This window comes from Erinaceus europaeus, chromosome 8 (genome assembly GCF_950295315.1).
Source record: "Erinaceus europaeus chromosome 8, mEriEur2.1, whole genome shotgun sequence".
Classification (NCBI taxonomy): domain Eukaryota; kingdom Metazoa; phylum Chordata; class Mammalia; order Eulipotyphla; family Erinaceidae; genus Erinaceus; species Erinaceus europaeus.
In genome coordinates, this window is record NC_080169.1 from 120,470,531 (window position 1) to 120,496,198 (window position 25,668).

Below are 25,668 nucleotides of genomic sequence, written 5' to 3' on the forward strand. Positions count from 1 at the left end.
GGGATGAGAGATAGAGAGGGAGGGAGAGAGAGAGAGATGGAGGCAGGTGGTGGCACACACAGTTAAGCTCACATAGCAAGGACTTGGGTTTGGGTTCAAACCCCCGCTCTCCACCTGTGGGTAGTGGGGGGGGGCATTTCATGAGTGATGAATCAGGTCTGCAAGTATCTTACCTTTCTCTCTCCCTCTCTATCACCCCATCCCTCTCCATTTGTCTCTGTTCTATCAAAAGAAAAAGAGGAAGGAAGGAAGGAAGGAAGGGAGGGAGGGAGGGAGGGAGGGAGGAAGGAAAGAAAAAAAGGGAAAATGGCTGCCAGGTGCCGTACTTCTTGTGGGGAGACCTTTCTCGGGCAAAGACTCTCTGTGGTCACCTGTGTTACACACCAGAAGCAGCTGCCTGTGAGAATATGCCCTGAGGCAGCAGGAATGAGTCTTACGGGATCTTTCTAAGTGCCCGTGGCTAGTGACGTGACAAGAGATCACCCAGGGACTGTGTTGGTGAATAAATTTGTTTATTGAACAGAAAAGCAGGGTTTATAAGGGTTTGCAGGAGGAAGTGACCTGTGTTCACCATATATGATAGGGAGGCAAAGGGTCTGGGGAAGGTTAGGACTTTTCCAGTAATTATTGAGCAAGAGGTTTAGTCAGTTAAAGAAACGAGAGAAAGTGAGGTTATCAGTAACCAGCAGCTGGGGGGGGGGGGGGGCGGACTTGAGAGCAGAGAGAAGATAGATCAGATATCATCAAAGGAATAGAATGGGTGGGGAGGTAGGGGGGGGGACTTTCAGGCAAAACAATGATTATGTAGATAAGAAGGGAGTGGGCTATTGTGTCAGGGAATGCAGGGTGCTTGGGAGGCAGGGAGGCTGATAGACAGGGCAGATCCTGGAGGTCGTGTCCTTCCTTGCTCAACCTCGTAGTAGAGAGAGACTGATAGGATTGGCCATGCCCCTCAGGCACCCATGTTTCAATGGGGGGTGGGGGGGGAATCCCGCCAAGGTCTACCATGTCCTCACAATTCCCTACAGCCAGGAGCAGTGGGTTCATAGTGGAGTATCAAGCCCCAGTAATAACCCTAAGAGAGAGAGAGAGAGAGAGAGAGAGCTAGCTACAACACTGTTTTCCCACTTGTGCAGCATTCTCCCTGTAGGTAGGGACTGGGGGCTTGAACCTGTATCCTTGTGCATGGTAACAGGCGCACACCACTGCCCAGGCCCTTGAAAGATAAGCACTTTCTACAGGATGAGATGTCTGTCTATCTACCAGCGGCAGAGGCAGTTCCTGGAGAAGGGATGGGAGGTGTTCTGTGTCTTCATCATGACTCAGTCCTGGCCTCAGTGTCAACTCTCTCCTCCTTCTCCTTGTCCTAGATGGCAGCCCTTACACCTGGTGGGTTGGCAAAGCCAACGAGAAGCACTACTACTGGGGAGGCTCTACACCTGGCATCCAGAAATGCGCCTGTGGCATTGAACGCAACTGCACCGACCCCAAGTACTACTGCAACTGTGATGCAGACTACAAGCAGTGGTGAGTGCAGCTGTGGGGGGCTGGAGCCCATGGCAGGTGGGGCTGGGGGCAGGGGGTGGGGTGCATCACACAGGCCAGGAGAGAAGGTCTCAATGGGGTGACGGTTTGGAAAGCTGTGGAACTTGTCCATAAATATCAGAAAGATTCTGTACATGTTTAAAAGCCTGGGAGAGGCCAGTGCTACCAGGGTTCACTGGTTTATTTCCTTTAGAAATGGACTCTGGGGAGTGAGGTCCTGGTGCCTGATGGTGCCCGAGGAGGACCCAGGCTGGGCGTGAGAATGTTTTACTGAAAACTGAGAAATTTGACACATGTACCAACCTCTGTACTTATTGTAAACTACTCATCCCCACAATTAAAAAAAAAAAAAGAATGTTAGAAAAGACAGTGACAGGAATGTTTGCTAAACTAAAAGAGAAAGCAGACAAAAAAAATGGATGTGGAGGGGGCTTGGTAGTGAGACAACTGGTTAAGCTCACATAATAGGAACTACAGGATCAGTGCAAGGACTCAGGGTCCAGCCTCTGCTCCCCAGCTGCAGTGAGGGTGATTCAAGAGTGGTGAAGGAGGTCTGCAAGACTCTCTCTCTCTCTTTCTTTCCTCCTCTCTCTCTCTCTTCACTCAGTTTCTCAACAGAAATAAAAGGGGGGGGTAGATGTGCACCCTTTTTTTGCCTCCAGGGTTATCACTGGGGTTTGGTGCCTGCACTACTAATCCACAGCTCCCGCGACCATTTTTTTCTATTGTTGTTGTTGTTTGATAGGACAGAGAGAAATTGAAAGGGGGAGGATAGAGAGGGAGAGAGAACGAGAGACACCTGCAGACCTGTTTCACCACTTACAAAGCAACCCCCCTGCAGGTGGGGAGCCAGGGGCTCCAACCTGGATCCTTACACTAGTGCTTGTGTTTCTACTATGTGTGCTTAACCCAGTGCACCACTGCCCGGCCCCTTGCATGTGTACTTGATTGATATGTCCGTAGTTTATTCTGAGAGGGAATAAATGAAACAGGGAATAAGATGTGATTTGCATGCATGAAGAGACATGCTTTGGGACATTGGAGAGGATGGGGCCACCATCAAGGAGCTCACATGCAGGCCAGACAGTGAGAACACAATCTCCCACCCACCACACACCCTCTAGAATAGCTTTTTCCCTTCTGTCATGTGGGGAGGGAGGACAGGAAAAACACAGAGAAAGGAAAACCATTAGTTGTGTGCTGCTTGCAGGGACAGGACAGTGTTCTCTGACTGCTTCTCTTTCCTGCCTTGAACAGTTGACAGCTTCCATATCAACCTGGGCCTGGACCATCTAGTTTTGGATTCCCTTCATCCCTCTCTCAACTTTTGTCCAGCTTCCAAATGATTGGCTGCACACACAGAGATGATAATAATCAGGCAGAGTTCTGTATGAAAAGAGAGAGAGAAGAGATAAAGGGAGGGGGGAGGGGAAGGGGAGGGAGAGAGGGGGAGGGAAGGGGGAGAGGGAGAGGAGGAGAGGGAGGGAGAGGGGGAGAGGGAGAGGGGGGAGAGGGAGAGGGAGGGATGGGGGAGGGGGAGGGAGGGAGGGGGAGAGGGGAAGGGGAGGGGGAGAGAGGGAGAGGGAGGGGGAGAGAGGGAGAGGGAAGGGGAGAGAGGGAGGGGGAGAGGGAGAGGGAGGGATGGGGGAGGGGGAGGGAGGGAGGGGGAGAGGGGAAGGGGAGGGGGAGAGAGGGAGAGGGAGGGGGAGAGAGGGAGAGGGAAGGGGAGAGAGGGAGGGGGAGAGGGAGAGGGAGAGGGAGAGGGAGAGGGAGAGAGACTCCTGGAAGTTGAGGGAGAAGAAAATAAACCCACATGTGATTTTTACAAAATTAATTACATAAATGGCCTGCACATGCAGAAGCAGGGAGAGGTGTTCTGTGTTCCCTCCCTGGCAGAGCCCAGAATATCCTCCCGTGACCAACCATAGAGATAACCTATCTCTGTCTAGGAGGATTTGCAAGATGAGGTAGTTGTTGTTTCCTTCCAGCTAGCTGAAAATCAATTAATTCTGAATGTGAATTTGTACGAGACAAAATGTCTCCCTCTTTTGCCCCAAACCGTTTCTTTTTAAGTGAGAGAAATGAGTTGCCAAAGATTTCTGTTTCCGTGGCTTAGGAGATGTGGAGGTGGTGGTGATAGTGGGTGAGTGATGGTTGGAGAGGTCACTCCATTGAACATTGGTCTTCCCGTGCACTGAGGTCCTGAGTTCAAGCCCCAGCAGCAGATGGCAATGAGGGAAATCCAAGGATAGTAGAGATGATATCTCACCTGCTTCTTCTCCTTCTTCTCTCCTCTATTCTCCCTTTGTTTTTTAAAATGTAATTTTCTTTTTAAATTTTTTATCCTCTTCACTTATTGATTAGATAGAGACAGCCAGAAATCAAGAGAGAAGAGGATGCTAGAGAGGGAGAGAGACAGAGAGACACCTGCAGCCCTGCTTCACCACTCAAAAAGCTTTCCCCCACCTATAGGTAGGGACTGGGGGCTCGAACCTGGATCCTTGAGCATCCTAACATGTGTGCTCAACCAGGGTCACCACTACCCTACCTCACCCTCTTTTCTCTATAGTTGAAATAAAAATAAAAAGAATAAAAATATTCATCTTAGAGTGGAGACTCACAAATGCCTGAGACTACTTCTGTCTCTTTCTCTTTCTCTCTCTCTCTCTCTACCTCTCTTTTCTCTGTCTCCTTCTCTTTATCTGTCTCCCTCTCTCTTTCTCTATTTCCTTCTCTCTTTGTCTCTCCCTCTCTCTCTCTCTCTCACACACACACGCTAAGAACATATGTACATTGTGTCTTTGTATCTAAATGTGTAAACAGCTACTCTGATTTTTTTCCCTAGTTCATTATGAAGAGAAAAATGATGATATTCAGTTTTAATGTTTTACTTACTTCAAAAAATGAAGTGACCACACACACACATTTATGTGTTAGACAAAGACTGGAATCAGGAGAATATAAATGATTCTAGAAGGTCATTCTTTCTTTTTATTTTTTAATTTTTCACTAGTTATTTAAGAATAAACAAGATTTTGAGATAACAAGGATACAACTCCCCCACAGTTTCTATCACTAGAGTTCTGTGTCCCACCCCCTCCATTGGAATCTTCTGTTATGTATCTCTCTGTATGGACCAAAGTTCTTTTTGGGGTGCTGAAGGTGGAAGGTCTGGCTTCTGTAATTGCTTCTCTGCTGGACATGAACATACAGATGGATCCATATCCCCAACTTATTTTATTGTTTCCCTAGTGGGGTAGGGAGAGGTTTGGTTCTGGATCACATTGACAAGGTACTCTGCCCGAGAATGTCAGGATGACATCATAATAATATCTGCAACTTGGTGGCTGAAAGGTTGTATGATATAAAGCAAATTGTTTAATAAACAGGAACACAAAAGTAGAAACAGAACAGATGAAATTAGGGGTCTTCATGTGGGAAGAAGCTAGGAAGTCTATCTTAGGTATGTTACAAGGGGCCCATGACTTTAGTAATTTTTGCCTGGGCCCAACAGCTAACATGCAGTGAGAATTTCTGAGGCAGGGAGACCTGGTGTGTGTATCCACAGGAGAGCACACTCTGTGGGCCTCACATCTTGCAGGCTCAGTGCTCTCCATTCAGGCCCCAGAACCACATGGGAGCACCATGGACAGCACAGGGTGAGCAAGGGATACTACAGACCACTATGGTCCCTGTTCTCTCCCCTCCCCACTCCTTCCCTCCCCTCCTCTCCTCTCCCCTCTATTCCCCTTTTCCTCTCCTCCTTCTCCTTCTCTCTCTTTTTTTTAATCACTAGGAAACTGCTTAGCTCTGGCTTATGGTGGTGCAGGGGGTTGAACCTGGGATGTTTGGTGTCTTGAGCACGGAAGTCTGTCGTTAGAGTTCTGGGCTCTAGGAGGCTGGGCTGGCTTCTAGCTTCGTGGTGGTAGACAGAGACTGGAGGACACACTGCTGGGCAGAGAAGTTGTATTTCTTTATTCAGGAGCAACGATTCAAAAACTAACCTAAAACTAATCACCACAAAGATCTGTTCTGCATCTTTTTCCTCCGGCGGCTGCGGCCAGAACTCTGGAAGTCCGGGAAACTAGCAGAGGCCAAACCACGATCTCCCAGAGGTGGGGTGTGGGGGCGAGACCAAACCACTGTGAAGCAGAGCAACAGGAGTCTTTTTTCAGAACCATTATACTATTCTATCTATTATTCTCTCTCTTCCTCTCTCTCTCCCTCTCCCTCTTCCTCCACTCCTTCTCCTCTCTCCCTCTCCCTCCCCTCCCTTTCCTCTCTCCCTCTCTTTCTCCTTTCTCTCTCTCCCTCTCCTTCTCCTTCTCTCTCCCCCTCCCTCTCCTCTCTCCCTCTCCCTCTCAATATTTTACAAAATTAGACCCAAAATATCATTCATCAGTGCCTTGCATGGTAAGGCCCTTAAGTTAATTACCAAGAACCACATTAAAAAAAAAAAAAAAAAAGCGGGGGGAGGGGGAAGATGGCGGACTGAGAAGCTGTTAACAGCGTGTTCTCTGATCACATCGTCTGGAAACGGTTCCAGATGCCACCAGGATGCTGGCCAGGCTTCCCTGGATTGAAGACCCCACCAATGAGTCCTGGAGCTCAGCTTCTCCAGAGACACACCTTACTAGGGAAAGAGAGAGGCAGACTGGGAGTATGGACCGACCAGTCAACGCCCATGTTCAGCGGGGAAGCAATTACAGAAGCCAGACCTTCTACCTTCTGCAACCCTCAACGACCCTGGGTCCATGCTCCCAGAGGGCTAGAGAATGGGAAAGCTATCATGGGAGGGGGTGGGTTATGGAGATTGGGTGGTGGGAATTGTGTGGAGTTGTACCCCTCCTACCTTATGTTTTTGTTCATTAATCCTTTCTTAATAAAAAATTTTTTTTAAAGCATGAAATATATCAGACATAACGCTCAGGATACAGTGACAAAGAGAAGATGTGTCCCCACAAACTCAAAACCCAACTGGGTAAAGACGCCACAAGTAGAGTCTGGGATGCAGGAATGCATGGATGAAGATGAACATAGGAAACAACACCAGAAGGAACTCCGACCAGGCTGTGTGAGGGTGTGAGGGAAGGCGGAGGAAGGGGGAGAGAAGAAGGGAGCCAGAGAGGGCTTGCTGGCACACTTGCAAGTGGGCCTCAGAGCTAAAGCGCGTCAGTGGTCAGTCCAGGAAACTCAAAGATCTCCACACCACATCTATCAAAGAGCAGATGTGGAGCCTGGTGTGGAGAAAAAGGAAGTGCTTCCAGGCTCAGCATGTTGACAGCTTCATGCTGCAGTTTCTAGATCTTCCCAGATGCTTTGGAGCCTGGGTTTCTGCTGTGAGCCCCATGGAGACAGACATGACTGGGCAGGGGCCAGAGGGCTGGGGGTAGGGCCCTCAGAAGGATATGGTAACTGTCTTTGACTGCGTGAAGAGTTAGCTGTGAGTGATTGTGTGAGGCACAGCTGTGGGGAAGAGAGAGGGCAGGAGCCATTGCATCTCAGAAATGGAATGCACAGGACTTAGCAGTTACAACTCCATGGGAAGACAGAGGATGTTACAGGTGATTGCTCATTCAGGACCCAAGAGATAAAGACATAGAGCAGAAACAAGGCCAGTTATCAGTATGAGCAGGAATAGTCTGAGGGGAGAGGGGATGAGTCCAGCCTTGAAAACATTCAGTTCAAGTTGCCAATAACACAAGGTGGGTGTGTGAACTCAGAGGGGCACTGTTTATGGGGTGCTCGGTAAGAAGTGTCAATGCCGGGAGTTGGGCTGTAGCACAGCGGGTTAAGCACAGGTGTCACAAAGCTCAAGGACTGGCATAAGGATCCAGGTTCGAGCCCCCGGCTCCCTACCTACAGGGAAGTTGCTTCACAAGTGGTGAAGTAGGTCTGCAGGTGTCTATCTTTCTCTCCCCCTCTCTATCTTCCCCTCCTCTTTACATTTCTCTCTGTCCTATCCAACAACAACCAGTAACTACAACAATAAAAAAACAAGGACAACAAAAGGAAATAAATAAATAAATAAATATTTTAAAAATTAAAAAAAAAAAGTGTTGGGCGGTGGTAGATAGCATAATGGTTACGCAAAGACACTCTTGCCTGAGGCTCTGAAGTCCCAGGTTCAATCCTCTGCACCACCATAATCCAGGACTGGGCAGTGCTCTGGTGTTTTTCTTTCTCTCTCTCTCTCTGCATGTCTCTCAAAATTAAATAAATAAAATATTTTTAAAAAGGGGATCGGGTGGTGGTGCAGTGGATTAAGCGCATGTGGCGCAAAGCACAAGGATCAAGGATAGCGTAAGGATCCCGGTTCGAGCCCCCGGCTCCTCACCTGCAGGGGAGTCGCTTCACAGGCGGTGAAGCAGGTCTGCAGGTGTCTGTCTTTCTCTCCCCCTCTTTGTCTTCCCCTCCTCTCTCCATTTATCTCTGTCCTATCCAACAATGAACAACATCAACAATGGCAATAATAATAACCACAATGAGACTACAACAACAAGGGCAACAAAAGGGGAAAAAATGGCCTCCGGGAGCAGTGGATTCATGGTGCAGGCACGGAGCCCAGCAATAACCCTGGAGGAAAAAAAAATATTTAAAAAAGAAGTGTCAATGCCAGGGTGTTGAGAGATAGTTCACAGGGTACAGTGCCTGCTTTGTCAATATGTAAGAGTCAGACTTGAGTCCTAGCACCACAGGGAAAATACTAGAGCACTGGAGAAAGCTCCAGTACTGTGGTATCACTCCCTCTATCCATTCGTCTGTCTGTCTGTCTACATGAAAAAGTAGTAGAGAGAAAGGAAATCACATCTGTCCAGAATGTCATCTCTGTAAATGATAGAGACATGTGGATCTGAGAGGAAGGTTTGCCCATGAACCCATTCCCAAGGGCACACCTGAATTCAGATCACGGGCTAGAAACCTTATTGCTGACAGTCTACTAAAGACAGTCACCAACACAAACTCTCTCTTATGGCTGCTGGCTGGACATCTCGAGGTCACTCAGGGGCTGGGTCATAGCCACAGCATTGTCTTTTCTTCCTGAATAGCAGCTGACAGTCTACCTCTTCCTGTATTGTTATTTTGTTATTGCCATCAGGGTTATTTCTTGGATCTGTTGCTGGTATTACAAATGCACCAATCCCAGCAGACATTTTTCCTTCATTTTTTTTCTTTCTATTTTTATTAGATAGAACAGAGAGAAATTGAGAAGGGAAAGGGAAGTAGAGAGGGAGAGAGAAAAGAGAGACACCTTGCAGGCCTGCTTCACTATTCATGAAGCACCCCCCACCCCCGCAGGTGGGGAGAGGGAGTTGAACCCAGATCCTTGCTTATAGTAACATGTGTATCACATCACACAGCTGCTGTATATTGAAAACAGTGACAAAATAATGGCTGTTTTATAATAAATAGCTATTAAAATGTCCTCCCTTATTTAACACATGAGAGAGCACTCAGGGTTTGCCAGCAGCTGGTGTGTTTGTGTGTTGGGGGCAGTTCTCAGGTGACTTCAGGGTGTGGGAATGCTGGGGTTTGTGTCAGCAGCTGTGTCCCAGGCTCCTTAGGGTCCTGGTGAGAGAACCAGTCCCAGGAAATGGAAGATCACACATCTTGTCCCTTTGAAGAGATGTTTTCATCCTGTCAGGAACTGAGATTTGGGGTGAATTGGCAGGTGGTAGTGCACCTGGTTGAGAGCACACGTCATCATAAGCAAGTTCAAGCCAACTTACCCCACCTGTGGGGGAGGGAGCACTCCAGGAGATATGGAGCAGTGCTGCAGGGGTCTCTCTGTCTCTTTCCCTGTATGTATCCCCGCTTCTCAATCACACTCTGTTACTTAGAGAGAAAGGAAGGGTTCGAGGGAGGAAAAAAGGAAGGAAGGGAGGAAGGAAGGAAGGAAGGAAGGAAGGAAGGAAGGAAGGAAGGAAGGAAAAAGAAAGAAGGGAGAGAGGAAAGAAGAGGGAAAGAAAGGAAGACTTACATGCCAGAGGCTCTGGGGTCCCTGGTTCAATCCCCAGAAACACCACAAGCCAGAGCTGAGCAGTGCTTTGGTCTCTCTCTCTCTCTCTCTCTCTCTCTCTCTCTCTCATTAAAATAAAATAAATAAAATGTAAAATGGAAGAAAGAAGGGAAGGTACAGGTCCCTCACTGCCATCCACCCACAAAGAGAGAGGCTGGAGCTAGGCTGTTAGACTGAAGAAAATACATCAGAGGTATTGTTGAGAGAAATTCAAATAAACACAAAGATGAGATTCCACTTCACCCCTGTGAGAATGTCACACATCAGAAAGGAGAGTAACAACAAATACTGTAGAGGCTGTGGGGGCGGAGGATCCCTCCTGCACTGCTGGTGGGAATGTCAGTTGATCCAAACTCTCTGGAGAGCAGTCTGCAGAAATCTACGAAGACTAGAAATGGACCTACCCTAGGTCCCTGTAATTCCTCTCCTGGGGATAGATCCTAAAGAACCAAACACACCCATCCAAAAAGATCTGTGTACACCTGTGTTCATAGAAGCACAATGTGTAACAGCCAAAACCTGGGAGCAACCCAGGTGTCCAACAACAGATGAGTGGCTGAGCAAGTTGTGGTCTAGAGACAGAATGGAATATTACTCGGCTATTAAGAGTAATGAATAAAAAATAACACACGTTCTTCGCTTCACTTTGGATGGAATTTGAAGGAATCGTGTGAAGTGAAATAAGCCAGAAAGAGAAGGACGGATATGGGATGATCGCACTCATATACAGCAGTTGAGAAATAAGAATGGAAGGGGAAACACAAAGCAGAGCTTGCACTTGAGTTGGTGCATTGCAGGCACTTTTAGGTGTGCACAGATATCATTGGATAGGTGTGTTTGGTTTCTTAGGATATTTTCTCAAGAGAGGAATTGTCAAGTCTTAGGAGAGGTTCATTTCTAGCCTTCTGAGAACTGTCAAACAACAGATGAATGGCTGAGAAAGTTGTGGTCTCTGTAAACTATGCAGTCCTACTCAGCTGTTAAGAATGATTAAGTCACCTTCTTCACCTCATCTTGGATGGAGCTGGAATGAGTTACGTGAAGTGAGATCAGCCAGAAAGAGGAGGATAGATATGGGATCATCTCACTCATGGACATATTGAGAAATAAGGACAGAAGGGGAAACACAAAGCAGGACTTGGACTGGGTTTGGTGTATTGCATCAAAGTAAAGGACTCTGGGAAGGGGAACACTTTAAGGTGCTGGAACATGATGGTGGATGAGGTATTACGCTGGGAGGTAAGAGTGCTTTGCAGAACACTAGACAACTGAGACATTTTGCACAGGTATCAACCATTGTATTTCCTGTGAACCATTAATCTCCTCAATTAAAAAAGAAGCAGAACCACCTTTTAGCAGGGTCACTACCCAGGATACCCTGACTGTGTGATCCCCTCATCTCTGGGACTCCATCCTTTCTCTGTTCAAGTTCAGGTCAGAGAGTTGAGGGATTATAGAGAGCTGCATCTCCTGTATAGTCCCAATGGGAAAATCACACATGAGAACCCACAGTGACAGGCGCATGAAAAGAAAGGCTCAGGCTCGGCTGTCCTTCCACCCTCAGACTCCAGGCAGCGATCCCTCCTCAGTCTAAGTGAACACACTGAGGTCAGAACGGCTGCAGTGTTGTCTCGTGCCTTCTGCTCTCTTTAGGACCTAAGTCAAGGCGCTCTGGAGCTTTCAGATCAGCACAATAAAAACAATGACAGTGTTTTCCTGCTCACAAATGAATGTGGAGAATTACAGTCACATGGGGCTAGGAGTTAGTCTCCTCTGGCAGAGCACATACTTGATTGCGTATGAGAGAGGGCATAGGTTCAAGCCCTTGGGGCCACATGGGAGCTCCATGGATGGTACTAAGAAAACCTGCATGGGTGGTGATAGTGTGCAGTGGTGTCTCTGAGAGAGAGAGAGAGAGAGAGAGAGAGAGAGAGATGGAGAGAGAGAGAGAGATGGAGAGAAGAAGAGAGGAAGAAGGAAAGAAATTGAACTCCACTCACTGAAAGCATCACACACATGTGAGGCTCTGGGTTTGCTCCCTGATGCCATTTCCCTGACCAGGAAAATGAAAAATTACAATGAGATGTAATTTTTTATATATATTTTATTTTTTATTTTATTTATGAAAAGGAAACACTGACAAAACCATAAGATAAGAGGGGTACAAATCCACACAATTCCCACCACCAGAACTCCATATCCCCTCCCCTCCCCTGATAGCTTTCCTATTCTCTATCCCTCTGGGAGCATGGACCCAGGGTTGTTGTGGGATGCAGAAGGTGGAAGGTCTGGCTTCTGTAATTGTTTCCCCACTGAACATGGGCATTGACAGGTTGATCCATATGCCCAACCTGTCTCTCTCTTTCCCTAGTGGGGTGGGGTTCTGGGGAAGTGGGCCTGCAGGACACATTGGCGGGGTTGTTTGCCCAGGAAAGTCCAGTTGGCATCATGGTAGCATCTGGAACCCGATGGCTGAGAAAGAGTTAACATATAAAGCTAAACAAATTGTTGACTAATCATGAACCTAAAGGCTGGAATAGTGCAGATGAAGAGGTGGGGGGGGTCTCCATTTTTATTACTTGGAAGTTGAATGGACGCCTAGATTAGTCATCACACATTTTCTAAATTATACATGCATGCCTTGAAGCCAAGGCAAATATAAATTATTGTCTAAAACAAAGTAACTACTTGGAACTGAGAAATAGAGAGAGGAAAACTAAGACCCAAGTTCCCAGAATTCCAGTCCGGTAGGCTCTCACCATATTTTGATCCGGGAAGCATATTTATGTCGTTTGTAATCCTATTAATGATTCATGAATGTCATCTTTTAATCGGTAACTTTTAAATTTGAAGTTTAAATAATAAATCACATGTTGTATGTTCTCATTTGTTTATTTATTTTACAGAACGTTGAAGCTTAGATGGGGCATTTTTTTCCCCTTATTTACCAGAGTAGAAAATACACACCCAAATGCAATTGGTTTAAACTAGATTGCAACTCAGAGTGGGATTGGTCTCTCTGCAAAGCAGCAGTGCCCTAAGAGAACGCTAACCATTCCAATAATTGCCTGATTATCTCTGCCCTGAGAAGCTGTGCACAGTTATTTCTGAGATTGGATGTAATTGAACATTTATGATTTACTGTTCTCAGCAATGGTAAATATCCCCACCTACAGTGCCAGGATCCTAATTAAGCCAGGCTTGGTCTCAGTTAAGTGCCCACCGCTGAATCATTCCAGTCTCTTCTAGCCTGACTCAATGAGCTAAATCATCAGAGCATCTGAAATTAGCAATTCTAAAATGGAATTACCAGGAAACGCAGGCCTGTCCTTGTAAGAGCATCCTGAGCTCCTTGGTGAATCTCTGGACAGCTGGAGTTGAGGTCAAGCTGAGCCCATCGGTGGGCTGGGGCCTGGGGAAGAGACTTCACTAGCACTGACGTCAGGGTAGAGTTAGGGAACAGCTTCCATCTCAGTATTAGAAAGACTATTCAAAAGGAGCAGGAGACAGTTCAGTGGGTAAAATGCACACCTTGCCGTGCAAGAAGGCCTGGGTTCAAACCTTGGTACTGTATAAAAGCACCATGGACAGCACCAAGGGAACTTCCCGGATGGTGGAGCTGTGCTTTGGTATCTCTCCTCCCTCTTCTCTTCATCTGTCTATCTATCTATCTATCTATCTATCTATCATATATCTATCTATCTATCTATCTATCATCTCTCTCATCTATCTCTGTTATCTATCTATCTATCTATCTATCTATCTATCATCTCTACCATCACCTCTCCTCTCTTTAATGCTAGACAAAGTTAGGCCAGGGATAATTTAGATCAGTCTTTGACAATACTATCTCTTGTGCAGCAGATGTCCTCAGGTTCAATGCTTGATACCACCTTAAGTCAGAGCTGTGCAGTGTTCTGGTCAAGTCTCTCTGCCTTTCTCCCATTCATTCTTTCTCTTTCATTCTCTCGGTCTCTTGGAATGTAATTAAATATATATTTAAAATGAAAAATGATTACCTCATGAGGTTGCTTGAGACCTGATACTTATTCCAAAGTGCTTAATGTGTGTGTGTGTGTGGGGGTGGGTGCGCACACATGTGCACGTGCTTTTCAAATACCATTTAAAAATCACCTTCTCGAAGGCAGTTTGAAATGGCTATCAACATTTAGCAGTCTTTGAGTAAGCTCTTCTCACAATAGCTCTTCACTGTCTGGAAGGAACACGAGTGAGTGGAAGTATTGAGATTTTATTTTCCTGTTGCATTAGTCAAATCAAGACACGCCGCCCAAAGAGAAGTGCCCATTTCTAGAGGGTTAATGAAGGTGCTATGAACTGGCTGTGAAAAGAAGGAATTTAACACACAGATGGGGATGCACGTGCTGTAGGGAGAAGGCCAGGGTGAAAGTCCAGGAAACAGCTTAAACAATAGGATATGTGATGTGAGTCTAAGTTTTGCTGTTAGTTTTTTACTTCTTAATATGGCACCCAGGAGTGAACCTCTGGTCAGATCCAGCGGACCAGGAAGAGTAGTACCTGGAGAGGGCGCTGGGATTGACAAAAGAAAGAAGACAACGAAACGGGATCGGGAGGGCCCCAGTCCAATGACTGAGCGCCCCGGTTTATTTTGCTCACAGTCTTTTATAGCACTGACAGCATGCATCTTGCAACTTTGTAAATTTCTCAAGACATAAACAAGGTACAGTAGGAGTGAAAGTACATGCAGATAACTAACTGTTTTTTCCAGGGAGTTTGCAAAGTATCATTTTCCCAGGGAGTCTGTAAAGTGTGTCTTTCTCTCAGCTTTCTCTGATCATTCCAAGAGAAAGGTCAGGGGCTCACAGAAGGCCTACTTTGCCAGCCTTTTGCTCACAGGCCCAGGAGCCTTGCCTTTCAAGGACCTACTACCTCCGACAGAACCTGCGTGAGCCTCCCTTTGCCAATTTTTCATTCACTTTTGGAAAGAGAGAGAGACGGGGGTGGTGGATGGCCACAATGAGGAAATGGATGACAAGGCAGGGAAGTTTCCCATGCCATGTCAGGCCTGAACCCTAGTCCTCTCACACAGCAAGGCATGTCTTTACCAAGTAGGCTAGCTTCTGACTCAAGTCTGTTTTTTTTTTTTTTCCAAAGGCTGGTAGATCCCCAGGGTGCTACACGCATGGATGACTTCTGAAAACTAAGCAAAATCAGCTGCTAGTCATAGTTAACACAATGAACTGAAAAATACAGAGTTGTATGGAAAGTCTTTACTGCATCCTACATCTGCTTACCCACTGAATATTCTTTCTCTGATCCTATTTAGCTAAAATTTTTTTAAAATTAAATTAAATTTGTAAAGAACAGCACAAGGAAGTGCTTTATGGGTTTGAGGGGTGGTACACCCAGTAAAATACACATAGCACAAAGCCCAAGGATCCACTCAAGGAACCAGGTTTGAGCCCCTAGCTCCCCATATGCACGGGGGCACACTTCACAAGCGGTGAAGCAGGTCTGCGGGGGTCTGTCTTTCTCCCTCTCTATCTCTCCCTCCCTTCTCAATCTTTCTCTATCCTGTCCAATTAAATGGAAGAAATGGTCACCAGGAGCAGTGGATTCATAGTGCCAGCACTGAGCTCTAGCAATAACCCTAGAGGCAATAAATAATAGCAATAATAATATTTGAAAGAACAGTAAAAGAAAATGCTTGATTTTAGCCCCGTTTAGGTGCAAAGCATTTCACATTGCCAGAGCAGGTTTCAGAAATCCTACCGAGCTCGTGTATTCAGATCACTCCTACTTCTACTGAAGTTTGCAGGTGAGATTGCTCCCCTGCTAAAGCTGTGTCCAGTTCTTGCATTATCTTTATTTTTTTTCAACTATTTGACAGGGCAGACAGAAATTGACAAGAGAGAAGGGAGAGAGAGGGGCAGAATGGTGGCACACTTGGTTGAGCGCACATGTTACAGTGCACAAGGACCCAGGTTCAAGCCCCTGGTCCCCACCTGCAGGGGGACAGTTTTGTGAGTGGTGAAGCAGGGCTGTAGGTGTCTCTCTGTTTCTCTTTTTCTCTACTTTCCTCTTCCATCTCCATTTCTGGATGTCTTTATACAATCAGTAGATAAAAAATAAATAAATAAATAAAAGTGGGGGAGAGATATATAAAAACATCTGCAGCCCTGTTTCACCACTCATGAAGCTTCTCCCCTGCAGGTGAGAACTGGGGCTTTGAACCTGAGTCCTTGTGCACAGTAACAGGAGTGCTCACCAGGTACACCAGCACCTGAATCTCATGCTGTCTAAATAGGAGAATTTTTGAAAGTCTCTGTGCTAGGCACCCCAGGAGGGTAGCTGCTTCTTCAGGGGCAGGGCGAAGAGAAGGGCCAAGGCATCTGCCCTCAAGCATGAAGAATTCAGCCTGGGACATGGGACGAACCTTGCAAGGATCCAGGTTCAGGTCCCTGGCTCCTCACCTGCAGGAGGCTTGGTTCACAAGTTGTGAAGTGGGTCTGCAGGTGTTTATCTTTCACTCCCTATCTCTATCTTTCCCTCCTGTCTCAATTTCTCTCTGTCCTATCCAAAAATTTAAAAAAGAAAAAAAAATGGCCACAGGAGCAGTGGATTTGTAGTGCAGGCACCAAGCCCCAGTAATAACTCTGAAGGCAAAGAAAAAGAACACAGAGTCTTCCTGTGAGTTAAAAGACATATTGGCAATAGTCTCCTTTGGTTTTCAGAAGCAGAAACATGATCTATTGTCCCCGGTCTCCACATGATTCTGATGCCAACTGGCTTGGCAAAGCATAGAAAAGCCTCCTGTCACCTCCTGGATTGTATCATGATGGAAACGTAATTGGGCAGCAGAGAGGATGTCAGTAGAGTGTCAGTATGCTGTGGCCACTGCCCCTTGAATAATATTGATGGCAGCAAGGGAAGAGGGAATAATCAGGTATGTGGAACGTGCTATGGCTCCCACCAGAGATGACCCACAACAGAGTGCTAACTAGACCTGAACCAACAGATTACTTAGCGATCTCAAGGAAAGCAAAACAGAAGAAGCAACGAAGATCCAAGTGAGTGTCATGAGTAAACAGTTCATTTCCCATCAGCCTTTCTCTCCCCAACATGCTTTATTTAACAAGGAAAGCTATTCCATTTTCTGAGCGGGAACAATTCATGACAACTGCTGTAAAAATAAGTCAGGGAAAAGGGATCAAATGAGGAGGCATGCTATGCAGTTTGAAGTGGAGTAGGGGGTGGAATGGTTTGGAGACATGTTATGATGGTGGTGTTGATTCTCTGTCCCAGAAGGTGGTGTTAGGGGCCAATGTAGGGAGAGTATCACCCCCCATGCACCCTGCACCCTCCCCCTGAACCCTGCAACCTGCATCCTGCACCCCTTCCCACACCTGCAGGCAGCCAGGAGGAGGCCCAGGTCAGGCCCAGAAGCCCAGTGTGTCTGCACATCCTGCCCCAGCTCCTTCCCTCCCTGACTGCAAAGGCCACAACATGCAGATGAAGGCAGATGTGACCTCTCGAGATAAAAACTGAAGCTCATCCCCTGAGAATCCTGCCATCCCCAGAAGGGACTAGAAAGCTAAGGAGACTAGGAGGCTCAAATCCTTCCTGCCCCCCACTCTCCTCTGTCTCACTCTTTCCTCTCTCTCTCTCCTCTGTCTCCTCTCTCTCTCCCTCTTTCCTCTCCCTCTTCTCTCTCTCCTCTGTCTCCTCTCTCTCTCCCTCATCTGTCTCTCTCTCCTCCTCTCTCTGCTTCCTCTCTCTCTCATCTCTCTCTTCTCTGTCTCACTCTCTCACTTTCTTCTCTCTCCTACCATAAGGTAGGTAGGTAGCTTGAATGCTCATACCTCCTGCTGAACAATTAGAGCAAGAAAGATGTCTTCTGGATCCCACCAACATTATAATTTCACAGCCCAAATCCTGTTCCATACTTAGCGTCTTAATTGATAGGAAGGAAATGCCTCGATAATAAAGGCTTTATAACTGATTTATAGGGTCTATGGGATTTCCTATTGCAATAGCTCTATTTTTAAGGCAGAGACTATTAACCTGTATCCTAGACTACACTGAACCCAGACCCAGCCAGTTATTTGCAGCTTTCTAAACTTCTTATAAAGGGGACTTCAGCTCAATTAGCAGTGTTGCTTCACAGTTAACACAATGCCAGGAAAAAAAAAACTAGCACTATTGTTGTTATTGTTATTGCTATGTTGTTATTATTGGTTTAGTTTATTGTATTACATGGATACTATACTATTTTCTAAGGATTTCGGTGCAGTGGCCAGTTATCAAATTGATTTTTCTAGAGTCATGTATTTCATCCATTGAGTTCTTTATGAGTGATTTAATAAAAAATGACAAGATTGTAGGATAAGAGGGGTACAAGTCCACACAGTTCCCAACACTAGAGTTCCCTGTCCCATCTCCTCCATTGGAAGATTCCCTATTTCTTGTCCCTCTGGGAAAGTAGACCAAAATTCTTTATGGGGTGCATAAGGTGGGAGTTCTCGCTCCTATAATTGCTTCCCCACTGGACATGGGCCTTGCCAGATCAGTCCATACCCCAGTCTGTTTCTATCTTTCCCTAGTGGGGTGGGACTCTGAAGAGGTGGTGTTCCAGGACACACTGGTGAGGTTATCCGTCCAGGGAAGTCAGGTTGGCGTAATGGTAGCATCTGCAGTTTGGTAGCTGAAAGACAGTAAGATATAAAGCAAAATAAATAGTTTAATATCCAGGAGCCTAAAGTCAAGAATAGAGCAGATGAAATTTGGATTCTTCATGTTGGAAGAAGCTAGGAAGTCTACTTTAGGTTTGTTCCAAGGGGCCCATGACTTTACTAATTTTTGCCTGAGCCCAATAGCTAACATGCAGGTGGGTTAAAGGTATTGTCTGGGGAGATGGTGTCAGAGTTACAAATGAGACTAGAAAAAAAAATCTATATAGATATATATTTCTTCCAGGGTTACCACTGGGACTTGGTGCCTGCACCACAAATCCACTGCTCCTACAGGTCTTTTTTTTTTTTTTTCCTATTTTTGTTGCTCTTGTTGTTATTGATGTTGTTGTTGTTGGATAGGATAGAGATAAATTGAGAGAGGAGAGGAAGACAGATGGGGGAGAGAAAGACAGACACCTGCAGACCTACTTCACTGCTTGTGAAGCAACCCCCCTGCAGGTGGGGAGCCTGGGGCTCAAACCCAGATTCTTACGCCGGTCCTTGGGCTTCGCAACATGTGCACTTAACCCACTGTGCTACCACCCAACCCCTAGAAATATATTAATTTAACAAGTTATTGAGTGAGTCTCTACTCTACCCTCTGCTAATTCTGACGACATTAGAATGAACTGCCACCTGTTAGCTAGCTATGTGTCTTTGGGAGACCTTAACTCTTTTCAGCTTGATTTCTATGTCTAGATGATGAGAATAGTATGATTACCCATTATTATGAGGTTTTCAAACATTTCATAGTTCTAGCCAGCATTTCTGTTATTGAATATTTTCTTAGTCTTCCGTATCCCTGACACATGCGAGTCTAAGAAAGCTGGAGCAATGGGCCAAATAAGTAAGAAACAAAGTGGACGTAGTCAACAAGCTGTTTCTGAGTCTCTGCTATACATAGAGGTAGGATATAAAAGGAGAAGGGGGAATTCACTGATGGGAAACTATAGCGTCGCTGAGAAACAGGAAGTGCCTGTTCAGAGACCTGCGGTAGGCTATCCCAGAGTGGACGTCACGCATGACACACTAGCACCATGGACAGCACCAGGGAAGGGCGCTCCAAGGATGGCAAGCTGCTGCTATGTGGTCTCTCTTGCTGTCTCTTTTGTTCATTCCTGTTATAGCTCATTCATTCTTTTCTTTCTTTTTAATCTTTTCATATAGTTATTATTGGATAGAGACACAGAGGAATTGAGAGGGGCAGGGGAGATAGAGAGGAAGAAAGAAAGAGAGACAACTGCAGCTCTCCTTCACCACTCATGAAGCTTAACCCCTGCAGGTGGGGATCAGAGACTTGAACCCAGGTCCTTGCACTCTCTAGTGTGTCCGCTTAACCAGATGTGCCACCATCTGGCTCCTGATGTGATATTTCTCTACTCTTTCTCTCACACTATATCTCTCCTTTTCTATCTCAAAAAATAAATAATAGATGATAATTTGCTGGGGAAGCTACTCAGCACTGCATTAAAAATAAAATATACAGCATTTTTTGTTGTTGTTTGTTTGTTTGTGGGCAAATCAAAGAGAATCTGTAAAACCTTCCAGAGAAATAAAACCTTAGAAAGGAGATTGTTTAGAATAATCCTGTCAAGTCCCAATTAGCCATAGACAAATGATCCCTATCACCGACTACCCAGCGTATGTTATTTCTAGTAGACAGAGCATCACAATAATCAATAGCTGTTGTAAATCATAGTATAGAGAGTATCACAATAATTGTTTCCTTGTAAACATGCATGCCAATATAATTGCAAATATGGACAAGAAAATGAAGACGAGAAGAAAATAATTCAGCAATGGGATGAGGGAAGAGAGAAAAAATTATACTAAACAGCCCGTCTTTCTTGGGAAAAGGCAGTTGTCCTATTTCTATTTTTATGTATTGTTGGATAGCGACAGAAAGAGAAATGTAGAAGGGAGGAGGAGGTAGAGAGGAATAAAGGGGGTTGAGCGGTTGCACACACATAGCACTAAGCATAAAGACCTGTGCAAGGATCCGAGTTCAAGTCCCTGGCTCCCCACTTGCAGGGGGATACTTCACAAGCAGCAAAGCAGGTCTGCCTGTGTCTATCTTTCTTTCTCTGTCTCTCCCTTCCCTCTCAGTTTCTCTCTGTCCTGTCCAATAAAATGGGGGGAAAGTGTCTGCCAGAAGCAGTGCATTTATAGTGCCAACACTGACCTCCAGCGATAACTCTGTAGGCAAGGGGGGGGCAGAGACAGAGAGACATCTGCAGCCCTGTTTCACCACTCTTAAAATTTTCCTCCTGCAGATGGGGCCCAGGGGCTAGAACCTGGGTCCTCGAGAGCTCTTAACCAAATGGCCTGCCACCTGGCCACCATTTCTAGAGGTATAATTGTTTTTGTGTTGGTGGAGTCTTAGTTCTACTTAGAGTTCAGAGACATCGTTGGGAGAAATCTAGTCCTGACAAAGCTGTGACATCCTCATAAAGGGCCAGAGGTGGTCTTTCTGTATAAAGATATGGATGGGTCTGGGGAGATAGCATAATGGTTATGCAAACACCTTTCATGCCTGAGGCTCTAGTTCAATCCTCAGTACCACGATAAGCCAGGAGCTGAGTAGTGCTCTGGTGTCTCTCTCTCTCTCTCTCTCATTAAAATAAAATAAATCAAATATTTTTTTAAAAAAGATGTAGATGGGGGGTCGGGCAGTAGCGCAGCGGGTTGTGCGCACGTGGTGCAGAGCCCCAGGACGGGCGGAAGGATCCCGATTGGAGCCTCCAGCTCCCCACCTGCAGGGGAGTCGCTTCATGGGCAGTAAAGCAGGTCTGCAGGTGTCTGTCCTTCTCTCCCCCTCTCTGTCTTCCCCTCCTCTCTCCATTGCTCTCTGTCCTGTCCAGCAAAAACGACATCAATAACAATGATAATGATGGCCACAACAATAGTAAAACAACCAGGGTAACAAAAAGGAAAAAAAATGGTCTCCAGGAGCGGTGGATTCATGGTGCAGGCACAGAGCCCTAGCAATAACCCTGGAGGCAAAAAAAAAAAAAAAAAAAAGATGTAGATGACAACCTTGCAAATGAAGAACTGGAAAAGGAGGCCGGGTGGTGGTGCACCTGGTTGAACCACATGTTACAATGCACAAGGACCTGGGTTCCAGCCCCCAGTCCCCACCTGCAGGGGGAAAGCTTCACAAGTTGTGAAGCAGGGCTACAGGTGTCTCTGTCTCTCTTCATCTCCATCTCCCCCTAACCTCTTGACATCTGGATGTCTCTAGAAAATAAATAAAAATAATAAAACATTTTTGAAAAGACTTGGCGATGAGTTTTGAAAAAGAGAGAAAGAGAGCTAGAACACTGAAGGGCTTACCTACAGGAGGTTCCAAGTTTAAGCTCTAAATCTTCATGCGCCAGAATGATGCTCTGGCTTTCCCTCCTCCTCTCCCTCTCTTCTTCTATTTCCCTCTGTCAATTAATACTTTTAAAAAATATTTATTTATTTATTCCCTTTTGTTGCCCTTGTTGATTTATTCTTGTAGTTATTATTATTGTTGTTATTGATATCATTGTTGTTGGATAGGACAGAGAGAAATGGAGAGGGGAGGAGAAGACACAGAGGGGGAGAGAAAGATAGATACCTGCAGACCTGCTACACGGCTTGTGAAGCGACTCCCTTACAGGTGGGGAGCTGAGGGCTGGAACCGATATCCTTATGTGGGTCCTTGTACTTTGCACCACCTGTGCTTAACCCGCTGTGCTACCACCTGACTCCCATAAATTAATACTTTCTTTTTCAGATATGGGCAGTTTTTAAAAATATTTATCTGTTTGTTCCTTTTTGTTGCCTTTGTTGATTTATTGTTGTAGTTATTGTTGTTATTGATGTTGTCATTGATCCTTCCGTGGGTCCTTGAGCTTTGCACCACCTGCGCTTAACCCGTTGTGCTGCCACCTGATTCCCATAAATAAATACTTTTTATTCAAATATGGGTAGTTTTTTTAAAAAAATATTTATTCCCTTTTGTTGCCCTTGTTTTATTGTTGTAGTTATTATTGTTGTTGTTATCGATGTAGTTGTTGCTGGATAGGACAGAGACAAATGGAGAGGAAAGGAAGACAGAAAGGGGGAGAGAAAGATAGACACCTGCAGACCTGTTTCACTGCCTGTGAAGCGACTCCCCTGAAGGTGGGGAGCCAGGGCTGGAACCGGGATCCTTAAGCTGGTCCTTGCGCTTTGTGCCATGTGCGCTTAACCCGCTGTGCTACTGCCCGACTCCCGGGTTGTTTTTTTTTTTTTTAATATTTATTTACTTATTCCCTTTTGTTGCCCTTGTTTTATTGTTGTACTTATTATTGTTGTTATTGATGTTATCATTGTTGGATAGGACAGAGAGAAATGAAGAGAGGAGGGGAAGACAGAGAGGGGGAGAGAAAGATAGACACCTGCAGACCTGCTGCACCGCCTGTGAAGCGACTCCCCTGCAGGTGGGGCGACGGGGGATCTAACCGGGATCCTTAAGCTGGTCTTTGCGCTTTGCGCCATGTGCGCTTAGCCCGCTGTGCTACCGCCCGACTCCCGAGATATGGACAGTCTTTTTTAAGGAACTACTTCCTTGGGGTAGGTACTTGTCCCTAGAGAGACAAGTAAGATGCAAGGGGGCAACTTGGATTGTTTTCCAGTGAGGAATCATTTTGCACTGCAGATCTATCCTACTCTCTGTCTTGAACTAGCGTCTTCGTCTTGACATTTTGGGTGCAATTGTCCTTTAAACTGGGCATGCCTTCTTCCAATGGAATATTTTTTTTAATATTTTCATTTATGTTTATTATTGGGTGGAGACAGACAGAAACTGAGGAAGGAAGAGGAGACTGAGGAGAAGAGGGGGGGAAAGAGACACCTGCAGTCCTGCTTCACTGCTCGTGAAGCTTCCTCCTTGCAGGTGAAGACCGGGGACTTGAACCTGCGTCCTTGTGCTCAGTCATAGATGCACTTCCCTTGATGTCACTGCCTTCCCTTGATGAACTCTTAGTTGAAAGTACAAGATGAAGAGATTAAAATGGGGCTTCTGAGATGACAAGAGGGAGGACTGAAGAACTCCACCAATTTGTCCACCCCATCTTCCCTTTAATGATGAATTTAAAAAAAACAAAAAACTACAAAACTTTGAGTGCTACATGAACCATATTATTAAAAGCAGAGATTTCAGAGAGCTGTAAAAAAAAAAATGAATGAATTTATAAGAGAGAAGTAAAGAACCCTTTTATTCCTTAACCAAATAGGGAAAAGCAGTCCATAACACTATCTTAAATTTGCTTGATATGTTTTACACACTTTTTAATCCTTTGGCAATGTACTTCTTGCTCAAGCTTGTTCAAGAGCTGATATTTACAGAGCAGAGATGTTCCTGGTAGTTAAAATCCAAAGAATACTAAAGTCAACATCCTTTTACATGTTGAACACATCAAGTCACAGTGGTCACCATATAATTGCCTCCTTTCCAAATTAAAATTCAACTTTGCTTGATTGACGTGGCTTTACAGATTGTACTCCTGGAAATCACTTTATAATCTGTATGCCGGACATTGTTTTATGAGTATTTAACATAAATGTCAAAGAGGGAAAAGAAATATTTTACAAAGGAAAGCTAAAGACATAGGGAAAATCCATTTGAAAAATGTGTGGGGTATATTTGTAATAATTGATTTCTTTTTTTAATTAATTTATTTTGATTGAATTAACTATGACTGACAAGTTCCTTGGACAAAAGGGGTTCAATTCTACATAATGTCCATCCCTAGAGTTCTATATCCCATTCACTCCACTGGAAGATTTTCTATTCTTTATCTCTTTGGGAACATGGACCCAAGATCATTATGGGGTGCAGAAGGTAGGAGGTCTGGCTTCTTTAATTGCTTCTCTGCTGGCCATGGGCATTGACAGGTCAATCCATACCTCTAGCCTGTTTCTATCTTTCCCTTGTGGAGCAGGGCTACAGTTAATGGTATTTATATACTTTTCCCATATTTGGGGGCTACTTTCTGCTCTGATCCAGCTTTCTGGTTTTCTTTCCAACTCTGACACCATCTTCTCAGACAATACTTCTAGCCCACCTGCATGTTAGCTGTTAGGATCAGGCAAAAACTAGTAAAATCACAGGCCTTTGATACATACTTAAAATAGACTTCGTACCTTTTTCCATAATGGAGACCCCAAATGTCATCTGCTCTATTCTTACCTTTGGGTTCCTGATTATTAAACACTTTGTTCTGCTTTATATCAATGCTTTTCAGCCACCAAGTTGCAGATACTCCCATGAAGCCACCCTGACTTCCCTGGGCAGAGGACCTCACCAATGTGTCCTGGACTTCTACCTCTTCAATGTGTTTTTTTTTTAACTTCATTGGATCAGATTCACATAACAAGACAGTGGAGTATTTGACTTTAGATGGGTATAGACAATATATAACCTATTAAATACTATTGACTTGACAGTTATTAACAAGATTGTGGAATGAGGGGTAAAAAGCCCATATAATTGAATTTAAATGTAGATTGGATGATTTGGAGATATCAGAAGATTATTTTCCCTCCAATCTGAATTATTTATAATCTTATAATTAAATTCACAGAATTGAATTACTAATAAATGCCCAAAGCAAATCAATTTCAATGGACATTTATAGCCAGAGTCTTCAGTAATCACAGAAGATATTTCAGGGTTTGATATCTACTGGGATAATGTAGTGGGAAAAATTCCTCCAAGATAGATACAATAGTGTCAGTGCATTCTATATAGATTTAGATTGGGAAAAAAAGGATTGAATGATTTCCCATTCTCAAAGATAACTTTTTAAAATATGTATTTCATTTATTTTGTGTGATATACAGTTTCACACGTGTAAAATGGGGATCATGCTGGTAACTTCCAGCAAGCATATATTGTGCCCTAGAAGTTGACCTATTTTAACTTTCTTAAATAAGCAAAATGCCTCTATATTCCTCAGTTATTGTTCCATACACACACACACACACACACACACACACACACACACACACACACACACACGAAAGCAGAATATTGTTCAGTTCCAGCTGAGACTGGTGCTAAGGTTTGAACCTAGAACCTCCAAACATGAGAAATACAAGTGTGTTGTATAACCCACTATATTATCTCCCTGGACTTGCCCCCTCTCTGTATACTTCTCTCTCTCTCTTTCTATCTCTGTCTCTCTCTCTCTCTCTCTTTAGGTTTTTATTTATTTATTTATTTATTTATTTGTATACTTATTAATTTGGATAGAAACAGAGAGAAGTTAAGAGGGAAGGATGACCTGGAGAGGGAGGTGAGAGACTCCTGCAGCCCTGCTTCACCACTCATGAAGCTTCCCCCACTGTGGGTGGGGACTGGGGGCTTGAACCTATGTCTTC

At 45.0% G+C, this 25,668-nt stretch overlaps 1 protein-coding gene across 1 annotated transcript in view; it reads left to right on the plus strand.

The window, feature by feature from the left end:
* The window catches only part of CNTNAP2 (contactin associated protein 2), a 2,382,269-nt gene that overhangs the window by 1,956,782 nt on the left and 399,819 nt on the right, over positions 1-25,668 (plus strand). Inside the window, exon 14 of the mRNA XM_060195676.1 lies at positions 1,371-1,527. Coding sequence (XP_060051659.1) covers positions 1,371-1,527 — 157 coding nt within the window. The remainder of the gene's footprint in view (positions 1-1,370; positions 1,528-25,668) is intronic.